The 19,156-nt window shown below is 40.0% G+C and overlaps 1 protein-coding gene across 1 annotated transcript in view; it reads left to right on the top strand.

Annotated features, from left to right (window-relative positions):
- LOC138171918 (tetraspanin-11-like) overlaps nt 1-19,156 on the top strand; it is a 170,336-nt gene that overhangs the window by 46,838 nt on the left and 104,342 nt on the right. Inside the window, exon 2 of the mRNA XM_069101467.1 lies at nt 5,991-6,085. Coding sequence (XP_068957568.1) covers nt 5,999-6,085 — 87 coding nt within the window. The 5' untranslated portion in view covers nt 5,991-5,998. The remainder of the gene's footprint in view (nt 1-5,990; nt 6,086-19,156) is intronic.

Here is a 19,156-nt window from a genome sequence, read left to right as displayed (position 1 = left end):
GATGGATGGATGGATGGATGGATGGATGGATGGATGGATGGATGGATGGATGGAAGAAAGAGAAATAGACATAATAGATAGCTAGAGATTCATTAAGTATGGTGCCTTTTATGATAATTGACATTTATCGAACAATTAAAAATTTGCAAAGCAACTTATATAAAGTATTTCATTTGAGCCTTGTAACATCTATGAAATGAATATTACAACTGTTACTATTTCTACTTTACATATAAGGAAAGTGAGGTGCAGAGGATAAATTATTTGACCGTGCTTACAGTTATAAGTGACAAAGGTGGGATTCAAATCTGTCTTTCTTTCTACAAGTCCAGCACTCTATCTACTAAATCACACTGCTACTCATAATGTACTTTTTCTGCTTAACTCTCTAGACAGTAACTATTTTTACTGTCATCTTGTCTGAAATCATGATTGTCAATTCCATTTTTTATTCAAATGAAGCATAATAAATTCTTCTCTAACTCTTCATCTTAACTCTTTATGAATCTTTCAAAATGTGCTTCCTGAATAAAGAGTCTTATTGAGGTTTTCTCTCTAATCCAGTCTGCCATGTTCTTCTCTTTTATTGGTGAGCTAATACTACAAGCCACTCACTGTTAAGATTGTTTTTTTTCCTCCATCAAATCTTATCATAGGTATTTATAAGCAACAATCAAAATCAACACTAATTATTTGTAGTTGGGAATAATCCTATCTCAGAGTCTTTCTGTCTTTCTTCCCTTACAGCCAAGACCCAGATCCCTGGATGTGCCCCCATTTTTAGGGTGATTCATTGATGCGCATAATTTTGCTTGAGGCAGTCCCTTTCCCAATCCATCCCTTCTGCTTGTCTCTACAACTCTATCAATTCTTTTTAATACTCAAACACTCACCTTGACTTGCTTTGTTTCCTCAGTGACCATGTAAGAAAAGGTGGGATTCCCAAGATACAGTAGTCTTATCTCTTCCTTTTGCATAAGCACTGCATCATCACTTAGTCCTTTCAGCTGTTCAAATGCTACTTCTGAGCCCTGTGATCAACAAGATGAAGGACTAGACATTTTCTCCAATCCTCAAGAACTCTTGAAAATTCCCCAACATATGATTTTTTTTTGCATTTTGGAGAAGGGAAGGCAGGGCAATTGGGGTTTAAGTGACTTGCCCAAGGTCACACAGTTAGTAAGTGTTAAGTGTCTGAGGCCGGATTTGAACTCAGGTCCTCCTTACTCCAGGGCTGGTGCTCTATTCACTGTGCCTCCTAACCAACCCACATGGAAATTATTTAGAAGAGATAAAGAAATTGCAGCCATCTTCATAGGCCAATACACCTAGAAGCTTAACAAGATAACAGCTTTATGAATTAATAGCAAAACAGCCCCCATGCTCTTATAGGATGCACAACCCAAACAAATGGCTTTTGCTCTGGCATCTACTCAATGATTTCCTTTCTGCTGCTGGCATAACCTGTGCCAGTCCTGACTCCACCATTCTGTGGCAGCAAGCAGAAGACTCCCTTGTAAAAATAGGAAGATTATAGAAAAGCAGAAATGTGGACTCTCTGGGGCAGCAGAGGGACCTCTGGAGCATGATGTGAATCTCTATATGGGGCTACACCAGACCTGAAGGAAAGATAACTGGTATCCAACTGGGGCCAGTTTTGTCCCTACCCTTACCCCCTGCTCAAGAAGTGACTTGGGGAAGGGGGACTGTGGCCAGTGAAAAGAGAATTTCCCAATGTGGAATGAGGCTGAAATCAAGACTTCCAGAAATTTGTCATGAAAGGGGGAGGAGGAAGAAAATGAGGAATAGACAAATTTAAGGTGAAAAGATGACCAAAGATCTCAGAAGGAAGACTCGGTTAAAAACCGAGACCAGCACAAGCAGATAAGTCGACAGGAAATACATTAAGATAGAAAGAAAGATAGTCATCAAGATATCCAAATGAGCACAAATGTCTCTAAATATTTCAAGACAAAGGAAATTGAAAATCTGATAAGATGGAGGACTCTGAGAATGCCCAAGAGAGCTTGAAAAATGTTCACAAATGGTTCAACAAAGAAATAATAAACTTGAAAAAAGAAGTTAAAAGGGAATAAATTTATGGCCTGTACCAAAGAAATAATTAGACTAGAAAAACAAATCTATAGGGGTGAATTTCTTTATAAAAATCAAAAGAGAAAATAGCCAATTGGAAATACAAATATAAAGTCAAACACTTAACATTAACTATCATATTTCTCCTTCCCCCACCCCCAGATCTTCTCAGTGCTAAACTTGCTTATTTAGAGATGTGTATTTTCAGATGTTCCAAATGTAGGAAATGCATGAAGCTCCCAATAAGAAATTTACTCTTCAAATGGTGATTGCATTTTCTATGTACCTTATAGTTTTGGGGAGGTTTTGTAAATAGTATTTTTTGTTGTTTTTTTTTTTTGGAGGGGGGAAAGCAGGGCAATTGGGATTAAGTGATTTGTCCAAGGTCATGTGGCTAATGTTAAATGTCTGACTTTGGATTTGACCTCAGGTCCTCCTGAATGCAGGGCCAGTGCTCTATTCACCAAGCCACCTACCTGCCCCAGTAGTATTTTATTTTTTCCAATTTTCAACATTCATTTTTGTAAAATTTTGAGTTCCAAATTTTTCTCCCTCCCTCTCTCTCCTCCCTGCTCCCCAAGACAGCAAGCAATCTGATATAGGTTATACATTGTACCTTATAGTTTTAAAGAGTTATTTAGAATATTGACAGATTAAATGACTTTACCAGGGTCATACAAACCAATTAGTATCAGAGATAGGACTTGAACTTGATATTCTTGATTCTGAGACCAGATCCATTGTGCCATGTTACCTCCCTTGTTGGAGGCTATAAGGGGTGTGTGTGTGTGTGCGTGCATGCGTGTGTGTAGGTATGAGAGAGGCAGAGAGACATGGAGATAGAGATTTAGAAGTCTGACATTTTCTTTGGAAGGTCTGCATATTCACATCTCCAAATGATATAAGATTTTCTTTTTCTCTCTTGGATGATGCATGTGAAATATGAGGAAGAGTTATACTCAACTTAATAATAACTAATTGTGGGACAGCCTGAATCCAGGGTTCAGGGAGACATGTTATCAGGAAGAAACCATTAGAATTGAACAATGGCACTGGTCAGAGGCAAGAGAAAGTAAGGAGACAGAGGGGAAAATGGGTAATGGGAGTTCACCACAACTTCTGACTTTGAATGAAAATAGGACCCTAAATGTATGCTGGGGTTGGATATTTGTGGATAGACTCAAACACACTGGAAGGTAATGGTTCTCAAGGAGCTGCTTACCACTTGTTCTCAGGCAGAATCATCCAGGACAAAGCCAACCAACTTTAAAAAAAAATCCACCATCCCTAATGTCAAAATTTCCACCATTACAGTTCTATAATCAACTCAAACAAACATTAAGTGCTGGCACTATGTGTTCCCTTCCTAGGATATAGGTATATAAAAACAAAACAGTTCTTGGATTCAAGAAGCTTATATTCTATAGTGCAGGGAGGGAGAGGTACAATACATGTATGTAAATAAATGTAAAATACTTTGAGATAGAAGGGAGTGCCTGTAAAAGTATAGAGAATCAGAAAAGGCTTCAAATATAAAGTGACATCTGAGCTAAACCTTTAAGGAAGCTAGGAATTTTAAGTAGTGTAGATGAGAAGAAATTGCTTTCTAGGCATGGGGCGAAGACACAAAGGTAGGAGGTGGAAAGCCAAGTTCAGGAAAGAGCTAGGATGCCAGTTTGATTGGAACATATGGTGCATCAAGTCAAGTAATGTTAAGTAAGTCTGGAAAGGAAAGTAGGGGGCCAGATGACAAAGGGCTTTAAATGCCAGCAGGGTTTGTATTTTATCCTAGAGGTAATAGGGGGCCACTGAAGGGCTTTTAAACTTGGCAGGGGCAGGGGGAGGGGGGAGATATAACATAGTCAGATCTGTGCATTAGAAATATCAGTTTGGCAGCTATACAAAGGATGAATTGTGGAAGGGAGAGACTGGAAAAAGGAATGCTAGGTGGGAGATTATTGCAATAGTCCAAGTAAGTGGTAAAGATGGTCCGAACTCCATCAGAGGCAGAATAAATGGAGATAAGTGAATGACTGAGAAAGATGTTATAGAGGTAGACCTGCCAAACTTGGCTATTGTTTTGACGTAGGTGTGAGGGGAAAGAAATAATTATGGATGACTTTAAGAATGAATGGTAGGACCTTCAACAAAAATAGATAATTTTGGAGGAAAAGGCAGATGGGGAAGGGGTAATAAGATAATGATTTCCCTTTGGGGAACGCAAAGTTAATTATTACGATGGAATATCCAGGTGTCAGGGAGTTGACAATGCAGGACTAAGTTAGAGGTAAATTTTGGGACTTAGCATAGGGGTGATGATCTAACCAAGGAGAGTATAGAGTTACTATAGAAGAGAAGAGGGCCCAGATAGAGCCTTGAGAGACGTAGGTGCTTAGTGGGAAGGATATGGATGATGATCCAACAAAGGATATTGAGAAAGAAGGGTCAAACTGGAAGGAGAAGAATCAGGAGAGAGCAGCAGCATGGAAGCCAAGGGAGGATAGACTATCCAGAAGAAAGAATGGTCAAATAAGCATCAAAGCTGCAGAGAGGTCAAGGAGAAGTAAACCAAGACAAGGCCATTGGATTTAGCAGTTAAGATGCGTTCAGTCAGATGATGACATTGGAAACCATATTGGAAGTGACTAAGAAGTGAGTGAAATAGGAGAAATTGGAGGCAACAAGTGCAAAAAAATTGTTGTAGAAGTTTGACTTTGAACAGGAAAGGAGATGTAGAATGTTAGGTCACAAGGATTAAGTGAAGGATTCCATTTGATTTTAAGTACAATGGAAACCTGAAAATATTTGTAGACAAGGAAGAAGGATTAAGTCCTTCAGAAGAGCTTGAAGATGAGAGAGAAGTAGTTATTAAATGGGCAAGGTCCCAGAGGAAAAGAAGGGAATGAAATTAAATGCCTAAGTGGAGAAGTTAGCCTTGACAAGTAGAAGGGCCAACAAGATCAAGGAAGGAGAAAATGGAGGGGAAATGTAAATTCATTTTCCAGATAAGGAAATGGCCTCTTCTTGTCATACTCACTCTAGGTTGCTTCCCCCGACTTGCATTAACATTAGCAGATTGGGTCTGCCAAAGGTGGCGGCTACCTCAGGTTCTAGGCATAGCAGTGGGGAACCTGGGGCCTTGAGGTCATGTGTGGCCTTCTGTCCTCAAGTGTGGCCCTTTGACTGAACCCAGACTTCACAAATCCCCTTAATAAAAGGATTTGTTCTGTAAAACCTGGATTCAGTCAAAAGGCTTCACCCGAGGACCTAGAAGGCCACATGTGGCCTAGAGGCCCCAGGGTCCCCACCCACTCCTACTACTACAGCTAACAAGCCATGTGATTCCCTTTAACAGTCATACCATTAAGCACAGTTAGCTCCCAGCAAGAGCATTCACTTAGCTGGCATGGCACAAATCATAGTTGCAGAACATCTCCCACCTGCCATAAATCTGGAATGCATTCTGCCACAAACACATAGAGTATTCATGGGGAAGAGGAGACTCAAACTAGCAAGGCACATATTTATCATAGACATGTGGCAAAGACAACTCACTCCTGCTTCTTCAAATGGTCCTTTTTCTCTTCATAATCCTCAATCAGCTCCCCTGGGGGTGGCATCTCTGCTGGGTGGGTTGCTCACCCAGGTTCCCCAGGGTCTTCTCTCTATTGCTCAAATCTCAATTCCCAGAGCTAACTCTTTGAAACTGCTTCCTTCCTAGTGGGGAAGGGGTGGGGGTGAGGGACTGATCTGGCACTTTCAATTCCTTGAAAGAAAGTTTTCTTGATTCCATGATTATCTCATGGAATCGGAGAGATGGAGACAGAGAGAAACGAACCAGAGAGAACATCCTCTGTAGCTGGATTCTCCAGCCTTTTATCTGTGTTTTCTTTTAGGAACCACCATGAACCATTTCAACAAAGCCGAACAAGACGACTGGCTAACCGTCTACCTGAAATATCTCCTCTTTGTGTTTAACTTCTTCTTCTGGGTAAGTGAATTCTATTGTCAGACCCTTTACACTTTTCCCTGACCTTCAAATGTTCTAAAAGTCACCGCCATCATGTTGTTGAATCACCACTCAGATCATTTCTCCCAAAAACCACTCATGGGTAAATTTTGATTTCTTTAAAAAGTATCCGTGGTTGCTGCAGTGGTCCAAGAAAATAAGTCACTTATGAGTTTGACATAGACTGTCTACATCAGGATAGGAGATTCACCAAAATGGTGAATTTTCCCTAAGGAAAGATGGGGCTTTTTCTTTTATATGTTCTATGTGAAGAATGTGACACATTGACGTCATGGCTCAGTTTTCAATGAAGGCTCAATTGTTTTTTTCCTGATTAATATTCTAACCCAGAATCCGATGGAAATGGTAGGAAATGGAGCCCGAATGCTTTGGATGATTTGTGTGCTGGAGTAGTTTTCAAAATTTAGTAGCTAGTCTCAGGAAAACCCAGAGGTTCTAAATATGGCTTGCACCTGTGTCCACATGCACCAAGTAGAGAACTGACTCAATTATCTCAGTAAACAATTAATTAATATACCAATTGTCCAAAATGACTATATTTGCTTACCAAAAAAACTATACTCATTAGGCCTACCCTAATTCTGGATTGATGGTAATTTAGGCAGAATACATAAAATCCTAGTATCTCAGATTAGGAAAAGGCCTCAGAGGTTATGTACTTCAATCCATAAGGGAAACTGAAACTCAAAGCTGATGTTATCTGACTCCCAGCCCTGTATCCTTTCTAATACATAATGATGTATTTCTTATAAAGTAAATCATGATGATGATTTCCTATTCTAATTGCTTTACTTGGACATAAAGTCGGTCTAAATTTGGTAACTTATTTTTAAAACCAAAAATTTTGGAAATTAAAGAATTCCTCAATGTACCTTAAACTTCTGTGGTCTCTAATTAATTTTTGTATGCTAAATGACTTCATGTTTATTATGTGCTGTGATGCTTCTGTCTGGAAAGGAACTGTGGTTTCAGGACAAGTTTTGTGAATATCTTTAATTCTTCCCAGGAGGAATTAATTCCAAAACAAAATGGGCTGTCTGTAGAGGTTATGATTTCTCCATTACCAGAAGTCTTCAAGCAGGAGGTGGATGATGAGTTGTGAATGTTGTAGAGAGAATGCATGCTTCCTATGTGGTTTGAAATAAATGATTTCTGAGGTCCCTTTCATCACCAAGGCTTGATGCTTCTATCAAAGCCTTAACTAGGAATGCTTTCAGCTGGGTTGAAAATAGGACTGGGGAGAACAATGCTGTTGGCAGAGGAGATGGGGAGGAGGAGGTGGTAACAATGCAGAAGACAGACCAACCACAGGTGCAGTTACATCAGAAAAAGATTATCTGACCCCCCAGAGTAATCCACCACTGCCCCCTCGTGGTTGAAAATAGATAGCAAGGAGTGGGGTACCAGAGTGAGAATTCTTGGGACAGGGTGAAACAAAATATGGGGTCATACTATAGAGCAGAGGTGTCAAACTCAAATAGAGCCCAGACCACTAATAAGGATCCCTGCATATTGACTTAGAAAAGCATATGTTAACATTATCTAAATTCTATTTTTAAAATTTATTTTGTTAAATATTTCCCAATTACATTGCAATCTGATATGGGAGCATTGGGAACATTATGGGATGCTGCAGCATGTTTAACATTTCTGCTGTAGAGCACAGGTTGACAGAGGATAAAAAATCACAAAGACAAGTCTCTACAAGGCGTGGATCACAGAAATGGCGATCTCCAAACCACAAGGAAGAAGAATATCAGCATTTTTCCTATAACTCTAGTTATGGCTCTGAATTAAAACAACTCATATTATAAATGGCTTTTATGGAAGAATTTATCTCTTGTTGCTGCTACTATACAGAGAAAGAAGCAGTAATGAGAGGACCTCAATTGAGGCAACAGTGAAAATAAGAGGTAGAATTCTTTTTATCCTTCTAATTTACTATATAAGAGAACCAGGATCCAAATGACCCTAAAAGGGCAAATAAATAGCCTGTGCCTGATACAATGGCTTTTATTAGGGACAAATGTAAACTCTTACCCTTGGGGTCAAAAATATCAGCTTCACAAATAGAAGGCAGCTTGGTGATTGAGTAGATAAGAGTCAGGAAGCCCTGAGTTCAAGTCTTACTTCAGATACTTGCTAGCTATAAACATGTCAAGTACTTAACCTCCATTAGCCTCAGTTTCCTCACCTGTAAAATGAGAGATAAGAGTTGTTGCAGTAGTCAAATAATATTATAACATGTACAGTGCTTTGTAAACCTTAAAGTGCGATATAAATCCCATTATTATTATAAGACAGAATAGGACAGATTGTATAATGGTGCATCTGAAAAATATTTACAGGTTTTAAAAAAGTGTAAACTCAGTATTAGTCAATAGAATAATGTGACAGCTAAAAAAAGTAATCTTGGACTGAATTGAGAGGCAGTGAGGTAGGTAATTGTTTCAGTGTCCTCTGCCCACATTGGTTTCCATTCAGTTCTGGGTCCCACATTTTAAGGACACTACTAAGCTGCAGGATATCTAGCTGAGGGCCATGAGGGTGATTAAAGAGCTTGAGGTCATACCATGCAACTGGGAACTGGGAGAAGTAGATTGGAGAAGAGAAAAATGATAATAACCAACTGTTTGAACAACTGTCATGTGAAGGAATTAGAACCAGGAACCATGAACTGTAGAAACTCCTTTTAACACAGTATAAGGAAAAACTTTTATCAATAGTGGAAAGGGTTACTCTCAGATGCAGTGCCCCTCAATCCCCCCACTAGAGAGCCTAAAGCAAAGGCTGGATGACAAATGGAACTGTTCTGGAGAAGACTCTTGGTCAGCTTCTGGCTGGACTACATGGCCTCAGGTCTCTTCCAACAAAAACGCTGTGTTTTGGTGACCCCTTCCTCCATTCTCTCCCCAGGAGAAAGAGATCTCTCTGGTCAAGTTTTCTTAGAGTACTTTGTACAGATTTCTCCTTTGCTCTACTACATATAATATTCATTTGTGAATATATTGCCACTTGCATTGAACTATAAGCTCTTTGAGGGCAGGAACTGTATCATTTCTATCTTTATATCCAAAGCACTTCGTAAATATTAAGTGTTTAACAAATGTTTTTTAATGATACCTATCTACTGAGGCATAGAGAGGAAGGAGGTAGGAATCCATACCATTAAGGCCTAAAAGGAAAGGAAAGGAAAAGAATCCTCTCTAATATTCAGAGCTATGAAGCACAACCACATCCTGTTTCTGAGAGCCAGCTGGGAACTTAATTACCAATTATTACATTGTTTCTATGGGAAACTGTGGTCTGAATGCCAAATAAAAAATTTACAAAATGTTTTTTGGAACTGAACCCATTCATAAGTTAGGGACTGCCTGCAATTTTTCCTGTAGACGGGAACACAGAGTAATTACTTACTTCGACATTGTGGTGTCAAAAAAAATTCATACTGAGTAAATCAGATAAAACCAAAAGATGTTACTTATTTAAAACAAGGGGAAACATAGTCAAATTTTGCTTAACACTGTTCCAATTCTGTATGGCACAGCTTTACATTTTTATAGGTTTAAAATGGATTAAGCAGTAGTGGAAAAACTTGAAGGATGTTGTAGCATTTTGTGGTTGCTATGTTTAAACTCTCAGACTGCAATATCTATGTTTTACATTCCAAAACATTTTGCTTCGTAAGTGTCCTTGTAATTTCCTACGAATGTGTTGTCATAGCAATTCTAATTGTTAGAATTACTCCAAGATGGAGTGTGTTGGTCTTCTCTCCAATGGAATGTAAGACACCCCAGAGAGTTTTATTTTCTAAAACACTAAGGGCAATTAAATACCTCTTTGCTGATTTTAGGTGGTAGAAAGTTCGCTAAATCTTTGCTTGTTTACCTTTTCTTTACCTTAAGGCTCTTTACCCGCTTTCAAAGCCAGTCTCTTAACAGCTTACCCTCAGCTGCTATTTAGAATACAGCTGTTAATTTCCTACCTTAGACACCTCTGCTACTCACCTTGGGCCTCATCTGAATACGTTCCTGGAGTCAGGAAGATCTGAGTTCAGTCTAGCCTCGGACACTTAATAGCTGTGTGACCCTAGGAAAGTCACTGTTTGCCTTAATTCTAGAGAAAGAAATAGCAAACCACTCCAATATCTTTGCCAAGGAAATCCCATGAACAGTGTGACCTACAGGGCCACGAAGAATTGGACACAACTCAACAAGAACAGTTCTTAGAACATGATGAACAGTCTAATATGCTCCAGTGAGTTCATGATATAGTAAGACTATCAGACGCCTTATTTTGAACACTATACTTCTATTAATTTAGCTGGGGCAGCAAGGTAGTATTAGGTCTGGAAACGAGAAAACTTGAATTCAAATACAACCCCAGATACTAACTAGACGTGTGACCCCAGGCAAGTCCCTTAATCCCAGTTTGCCTCAGTCTCCTCATAGGTAAAATGGGGATAATAATAACATCTACCAGGGTGCGGAGCCAAGATGGCAGAGTAGAAGCACAAATCTGGCATCGGCTCCAGTTCCCACCACTTCCAATACCTGTAAAAAAAATTACTCTAAACAAATTTTGAAGCTACAAAACCCACAAAGAGACAGAGAGAAACAAATCTCCTGCTGAAAGCAACCTGGAAGGCTGACAGGAAAGGTCTATCGCAGTGTGATGGGAGCCAAGCTCAGTCCCCCATGAGTGGTGAGCTGTAATTCTGGCCCCAGGGTGGCCCAGACCAGCCAGAGCAGACTTCAGGAGAGTGAATCACCAGAAGCTGTGGTGGTTTCCTGACTTCTCAACCCATAAACACCAAAGACAAAGTAAAAGGTAAGTGGTAAACTCTGTTGGAAACAGGAAACAGGGGAACAGAAGAGTTCGGTCTGGCTTCTGTCCCCGGGGCAAGAAGCCTCAGAGGTGTGGCTGCTGACTCAGGAGCTCCTGGCCTGCAGATCATAGGGACACCAAGTGATCATTCAGAGGGTAATTGCTCTTGCTTTAACCTGCTTGGATCTGGATCATGGTCTTGGGTAGTGGTCCTGGGGTGTGTGGCCAGAAGGCCACAGCTTGTGAGGGCTGCAGAGAGGGTGCCCAACTAATAGCTCCAGAAGCTTCAAAACCCCCAGAAATTTGGGACAAAGCTCTCTCCATTCTGTAAGCAGAGTTCTACTGTGGCAAAGACCTCAAAAGTATGAGCAAGCAGAGGAAGTGCAATCAGATCATACGATCCTTTTTGGGGGGACAAAAAGGATCAAAGCATGGAACTGGAGGAGGAAAACAAAGTCAGAACTCCTGCATCAAAAGCTTCCAAGAAAAATAAGAACTGATCACAGGCCATGGAGGAGCTCAAGAAGGATTTTGAAAATCTCAAGTAAGAGAAGTAGAGGAAAAACTGGGAAGAGAAATGAGAATGATGCAAGAAAATCATGAAAAGCAAGTCAAAAACCTGCTAAAGGAGACCCAAAAATACACCAAAGAAAATAACACCTTAAAAAGTAGACTAACTCAAATGGCAAAAGAGGCCCAAAAACCCAATGAGAAGAAGAAGCCAAATTTGCCCGATAGAAAAGGAATTTCAAAAACTCACTGAAGAGAATAATTCCTTCAGAATTATATTGGAGCAATTGGAAGCTAATGACTTTATGAGAAATCAAGATGCTATAAAACAGATCCAAACAAATGAAAAAAATAGAAATATTTTAATAGAAAATTTTAATAGAAAATAAAAGCATAAAATATCTCATTGGAAAAACCACTGATCTGGAAAATAGATCTAGGAGAGATAATTTTAAAATTATTGGACTACCTGAAAGCCATGATAAAAAAAAGAGCCTGCGGGCAGCCAGGTGGCTCAGCGAGTAAGAGCACCGGCCCCAGTGTCGGGATGACCTGGGGATTGAATCTGGGCTCAGATACTTAGCACCACACCCAGAAATAACTGGCCATGTAACCTTGAGCAAGTTACTTAACCCCAATTTCTTTAAAAAAAAAAAAGAGCCTAGAAACCATCTTTCAAGAAATTGTCAAGCAAAATTGCCCTGATATTCTAGAACCAGAGGGCAAAATAGAAATTGAAAGAATTCACTGATCACCTCTTGAAAAAGATCCCCAAAAGAAAACTCCTAGGAATATTATAGCCAAATTCCAGAGTTCCTAGGTCAAAGAGAAAATACTGCAAGCAGTAGGAAGAAACAATTCAAGTACTGTGGAAACACAATCAGGATAACACAAGACCTAGCAGCTTCTACATTAAGGGATCGCAGGGCTTGGAATATGATATTCCAGAAGTCAAAGGAGCTAGGATTAAAACCAAGAATCAACTACCCAGCAAAACTGAGTATAATTCTACAGGGGAAAATATGGTGATTCAATGAAATAGAAGATTTTCAAGCATTCTTGATGAAAAAACCAGAGCTGAACAGAAAATTTGACTCAAATACAAGAAGCAAGAGAAGCATGAGAAGGTAAACAGGAAAAAAGAAATCATGAGGAACTTATAAAAGTTGAACATTGCTACATGGGAAAATGATAATTGTAACTCATGAGACTTTTCTCAGCATGAGGATAGATGAAGGGAATATATATGTATGTATATATATACATATGTTTACATACACATATATGTATGTATAGAAGGGTGTATGTGTGTATAAATATATATGTGAGTGTGTGCATATGCATGTACATGTATACATAGACAGAGGACATAGGATGAGTTGAATATGAAGGGATGATATCTAAAAATAAAATTAAGATGTAAGAGAGGAATATATTGGGAGAAGGAGAAAGGGGGAGATAGATTAAGGTAAATTATCTCACATAAAAGAGGCAAGAGAAAACTGTTACAATGGAGAGGAAGAGCAGGAAGGTGAAAGGGAGTGGGTCAACCTTACTCTCATTTAATTTGGCTTAAGGAGGGAATAACATACACACTAAATTACCCTACAGGAAAGCAGGGGGGAGGAGATCAGATTATAGAAGGGAGGGAAGATTGGGGGAGAGGGTGGTTAGAAGCAAACACTTTTGAAAAGGGATAGTTAGTCTTTCACAATATAACTACTATGAAAATGTTTTGTGTAACTACACATGTACAAACTATGTTGAATAGCTTGTCTTCCCAGTGGGGGTGAGTGAGGAGGGAAGAAGGGAGAGACTCTGGGACTCAAAGTTTCAAAAACAAATGTTTAAAAAAAAATTTAAATACATTTTTAATTGAAAAAATAATAATACCAACATTTACCTCGCAGGGTTATTGTGAGGATCAAATGAGATAGTGATTGTAAAGTATCTGGCATATAGTAAGTGTTATATAAAAATTGCTGTTGTTGTTTAGTTGTTTCAATTGTATTTAACTCTCCATAACACCATTTGAAATTTTCTTGGCAAAGATAATTGGAGTAGTTCGCCATTTCCTTCTTCAGCTATTTTACAGATGAGGAAACTGAGGCAAACAGGATGAAGTGACTTGCCCAGGGTCACGCAGCTAGTAAGTGTCTGAGGCCTGATTTTAACTCAGGTCCTCCTTACTCCAGTGCTGGTGCTTTATCCACTGTACTAGCTAGCTGTCCTATATATAAATGTTAGCTATCATTTATTAATGCAACCTAAGATCATGTTGACTTTAGGGCAGACATACCAGAGTGCTAACACCTATAGAATTTTCTGTCAATCAAAACCCTTAAGTTTTTCTTACATGAACTACTTTCTAGCCATAACTTTTCCACTGGCGCAGTTTTTTTTTTAATTGTTTAGTGGATTTTAAATTTATGTCTACAAAATGACATTTTGTTAGATTCAAGTACAGTGTTTCATTCAGCCTTTTGAGGTCTTCTCTCCTAATGGTTATTATCCAGATTATTAACTATTCTTCCCAAGTTTGTGCTGTCCAGTCGGATCAGTATCCCATCTACCTATCTATGAAAGTGACAGAAATCTTAACATAATAGCTCCATGGATAGCAAATCCCTAAAGGATTATTGTATAAGGGAAAGAACCCTGGGATTTGGAGTCAGAAGATCTTTTCTTTGATTGCTGGTATGACCTTGGGCAAGTCACATGAACTGTCTGGCCTCAGTTTTATTATCTATAAAATGAGAAGGTTGTACATGATCTATTAAGTCCTCTCTAGTTCTAAACTCTATGTTCCTTTGTAAAGGAATGAGCAACAGATGGAGCAGTGGATAGAGTGCCCACCCCAGAGTTAGGAGGACCTGAGTTCAAATTTGACCTCAGACACTTCCTAGTTGTGTGAGCTTGGACAAATCACTTAACCCTGTTTACCTCATCTATAAAACGAGCTAGAGAAGGAGATGGCAAACCACTCTAGAATCTTTGCCAAGAAGACCCCAAAAGGGTCATAAAGGGTTGGACACACCTGAACTACAAAAAGCAACAGCTGGACGACAGACAAAGCATTTTGTAGTAGAGGCAAGTATAGAGATGAACTAGTCAGCTATAGGGTCAAAACTGTGAAGAGAAGAAAGAACAGGGATATGAACAGAGAATATAGGGAGAGGGGGTGGAAGGAAGAGAGATGGAGGATGGGATGAGGATTAAGGATAGATTTAGATGACAGCACAGGAGTTCATGACTAAAGAGGGTAATTTCAGTGTTCAAGATCAAGGAGGTGGTATAGACTGGGGTGATGAGGAAATCTAGGGCGTAACCATTCCTGTGGGTGGCTGAGGTAAAAGTAGGACATGGCAGCTGAGAAGGTGGATGACCCCAAGTATAAGGGCAGGGGATAGGGGAGGAAAGGAAGCCTTTGACTCAAGTACCAGCACCTTGAGTTAAAAGTTGAGAGAAAAACCTGGAGGTCAATAGATGGCAGCAACAAAGGGAAGGAGGAAGGGAGGAAGGGAGGAAGGGAGGAAGGAAGGAAGGAAGGAAGGAAGGAAGGAGGGAAGGAGGGAGGGAGGGAGGGAGGGAAACAGGCACTCACTAAGTACCTACTATGTACCAGGCAGTGTTTGCAAATATAACATTTGATCCTCACAACAACCTGGAAGGTAGACAACATTGATGACGATAATAAAAACTAGTATTTATATAGTACTTTAAGGTTTGTAGACTGCTTTACAATATTATCTCATTGTATCATCAAAACCCTAGGAGATAAGTGCTATTATTATCCCCACTTTTTCTTGTTTGGTTGTTTCTGTCATGTTGGGCTCTTCATGACCCCATTTGGGTTTTCTTGGCAAAAATACTGCAGTGGTTTACCATTTTCTTCCCCAGCTCATTTTACAGATGAGGAACTGAGGCAAACAGGATGCCCAGGGTCACACAGCTAATAAGTATCTGAGATATGATTTGAACTCAGGAAACTCAGGGCTTTCCTGACTCCAGGCTGCTAGTTCTATCCACTGCATCACCTATCAGCCCTTTAGAGTTGAGGAAACTGAACCTGACAGAAGTTAAGTGACTGTGAACTTTGGCTCACTCAGCTAGCAGGAATAAGGTATTACATGGAAAAAGTCAGGTTTCTATGATCAGAAAAATGTAGAAAGGATACAAGAGGAAGAGACTGAGGATGAAGGGAGATTTTTTTTTAGCACTACACCATGGGTTCCAGGGTTGTCAGGGTGGAAGGGAAAAGTAGTGGAGGATGATGAATTGAGATGTTGGGATAAAATAGATGAAAGATAAAGGAACAATGAGAATGCAGCAAGAAATGGCAGGGGAAAGGGCTTCTTACCTTAACAACTCCAGGTTCCAGGAGTTAGGGGAGCAAGAGAAGGGAATTTGAGTAGCCATATGTAGCACCAACATGATATTCACAGCATCTATAGTGGCTATAAATATGCTGGCATAATTATGAATCGCAAAATATAACAGACACTCCACATGGAAGACAGAACCCACACATTTATTCAAATGCCAGAAAGCCAAATCCCAACACCAGAAAATCAAATTCATCATAGCAACAAATAAATCTATACTCAATAACAATGCAGGGGGCATCACCATCCCCAAGCCTTCCCCCTGCTAGGGCCTTCCCACAAAGGAACACTCACAGCTTGCTGCCTGCTTCCTCTCTCTCCCTCAGCTCTTACTGCTCTGACCAACTTCTTATTGTCTTTCCTCCACCCTTCCTGCTCCACCCATTCAGCAAGCTCCCCCCACCACAGGCTTTATGTATCTTTGGTGGCCATTTCTCTTTTAATGAGATGTTAAGTCTTCCAAAAATGTAGCCAAGTTTTGATGGGTAATGGGGGTACATACTGAGCAGAGGAAAGGTAGAACTGAGGACTCAATCCACTTCATCATTTTGCTCATCAGCTTTGCTCTGGGAGAACCCACTATTTGACCATCTTTCCTCCACTTTCCATTGAGGAATCAGGGAGGAGCAGGCTTTGAGAAAACTACTTACCCACCAGTGTGGTCTGTCAGCTGGCCTTCTCCTGATGTATTACATTCGACTTGAAAACCTGTTCCTCAAAGAGGAGGGGCCTTGAGGAGAGGGGCAAGGCCAAAAGCAGAAAGCAGGGCCTAGGTAAGAAACTTCATTTGTTAGACCCATGCCCTGAGGACCCAAAGTAGGTCCCAGGGTCAAACTCCCTGATTCCAAACGGGGTCCCAAAGAATCAGATGCAAATGAGAATACTCAACAACAAAGTAGGGACTTCATTCTATTCATAGCCTTAAGACAGAGGATCTTAACCTTTTCTCTGTCTTGGACCCCCTTTGGCACTCAAGTCAAGATTATGGGCCCCTTCTCTCATGTTTGTAAATGCATAAAATAAAATATTTAGGACTACAATGGAAAAAAACTATATCAAAATACATTTATCAAATTATTTTTTAAAAATAAGGTTCTGGGGGCAGCTAGCTGGCACAGTGAATAGAGCACCAGCCCTGGAGTCAGGAGGACCTGAGTTCAAATCCAGCCTCACACAATTAACATTTAGTAGCTGTGTGACCTTGAGCAAGTCACTTAACCCCAATTGCCCTGCCCTCCCCCCTCCAAAAAACAAACAAAAAATTTTTTTTACATAAAACAAGGTTGTGAAACTTAAGAATCCCTGTCTTGGGGATATAGGAACATTGACATTTTACCTCCTCTCTCTCTTAGAAGCGAAATAATAGTCTTGACAAGGGGTTGGTGGACTGGCCTTGAATTCAAGGTGGAGGAGGGTAGAAAAGAATCCACTCAATCCTACATTCTCATAGAGCATAGGAACAGCTAAGCCACTGGTGATTTCCTATCTCTTATCCCTTTTAAATAGGGGATACTAGTAGGTATAACTTTAAACAGTTGGCATTAGCTTTACAAGGATTAACAATTAGGCTACTGGGGATCCTGCACCACCCCCACTCTGTTCAGAGTAAATACCCTGGGCATCTTCCTAGGCCTAGCCAATAGACTGCCTGGTGAGCTGATCCGCACTAAATTAATGCACAGTTTTTCTCAATAAAGAGAGGCGATTACAAAGCACACAGATTGTCTGGGGAAATTTCTAGTTTAGTAAAAACATACAACCCTATCAAAAATAACTCTGTTCATAGCAGCATGATTTATGATAACTCAAACCTGGGAAAAATATATATGTAATAATCAGGTCACACACTCCCAGTTCCCTCTTGCCTACTTCTCTGCTTCTCTCCCCTTAAAGTTATATTGGTTCAGATCTGAGCACTTCAGCTGGCTACCTGGGCAACCCTGAGCAAATTTTCTAACCCTCTCTGGGCCTCAGTTTCCTGAATTGTAAAATAAAGAAATTGAACCTGAAAACTTTTACACTCCGTTCTAGCTCTAAACCCAAGAGCCTACATTTCAGTGGAATGCTAGGGACAACTTTTTCATGAGGTCTGCTAAAGGAAGGACAAAGTGACCAATAACGCTCCTTCCTGCTGTTCTAGATCCTAAATTCTAAGCTGGGAGGGAAATGTTGACAATATTGCCTAGGACTGATGAGCACTTAAAGTTCCTAACGTATTGGGTGAGTTGATACTAACCATCATGACTTGGCAGGCAAGCTTCAAAGGGCTGTTGATGGCCAAAAACCACTTTGTTGAACAGGAGAGGGAGTTGGTCAATATAGGCCGCCAAAAATCTGACTGCTGAGTGGGGAGAATTACTGCACCAAAGGAGATCAAAGGAGCAGAAATGGAGAGTCACAGACTGGCTTTAGCACATTAGAGTTGGTAATCAGAAGCAGAAGTTGGGCTCAGAGGAAGGTATTGGGATGAGCCAAAGGCTGTAGAAGAGGTGAGGAAAACCAAATAAATCTTGGCATGGAGCACTGATTAGCAATTTGCTGTGCTCAGTGTGAGCCCCAACATAGTATCCTCCCAAAGTGGGCCACTGCGTGCCAACACTACCCTCTGGAACTTTTGAAATGAATGTCAAGCAATTCCAAAGGACTCATGATGAAAAATGCCTTTCACCTCCAGAGAAAGAACTGATGGAGATTGAATACAGATTGAAGCATACTATTTTCACTTTTCTTTATTTTTTTAATGGTTTTCATTTTGGTCTATGTTTTCTTTCTCAACATGAAATGTTTTTCATATGAAAATATGTTTTGCATGATTGCACATGTATAACCTATATCAAATTGCTTACCATCTCAGGGAGGGGGGAGGGGAGAAAAGGAGGAAGAGGAATTTGGAACTCAAAATTTCTTTAATGAATATTAAAAATTATTTTTACATGTAATTGGGGAAAATAAAATATTCATTAAAGAAAAAAAGGAATAGAAATCAGGCTCTGGGGTTTATGCAGTGAGACATGTAGGAGGCTACTTCTGGGAGTTCCTTCAGGCTCAAGCATTATTTGGTTCTGCCTGAGTAATGTGAGGTTCTAGAGAGGAAAGATCTCTGCAAATCGAGCAGGTGATTTATTTGGGCACATAATCATCTTAGAATCAGAAGACAAGTTTAGTCCTTGGCCCTGACCCTAACTAGCTGTGCGACCCCCCCCCAAAAAAAAAGTCACTGAATTTCTCTGTCCTCTTCCCTCATCTCTGAGGTAGGGATATTATGATGTGATGTGATGTGATGTGATGTGATGTGATGTGATGTGATGTG

Source organism: Petaurus breviceps, unplaced genomic scaffold, assembly GCF_028583685.1.
Source record: "Petaurus breviceps papuanus isolate PSGF00001 unplaced genomic scaffold, PetGlider_PUasm1.0 470, whole genome shotgun sequence".
NCBI lineage: Eukaryota > Metazoa > Chordata > Mammalia > Diprotodontia > Petauridae > Petaurus > Petaurus breviceps.
The sequence above is the reverse complement of the archived record's forward strand: the minus strand, read 5'-3'. Positions and strand labels throughout refer to the sequence as shown.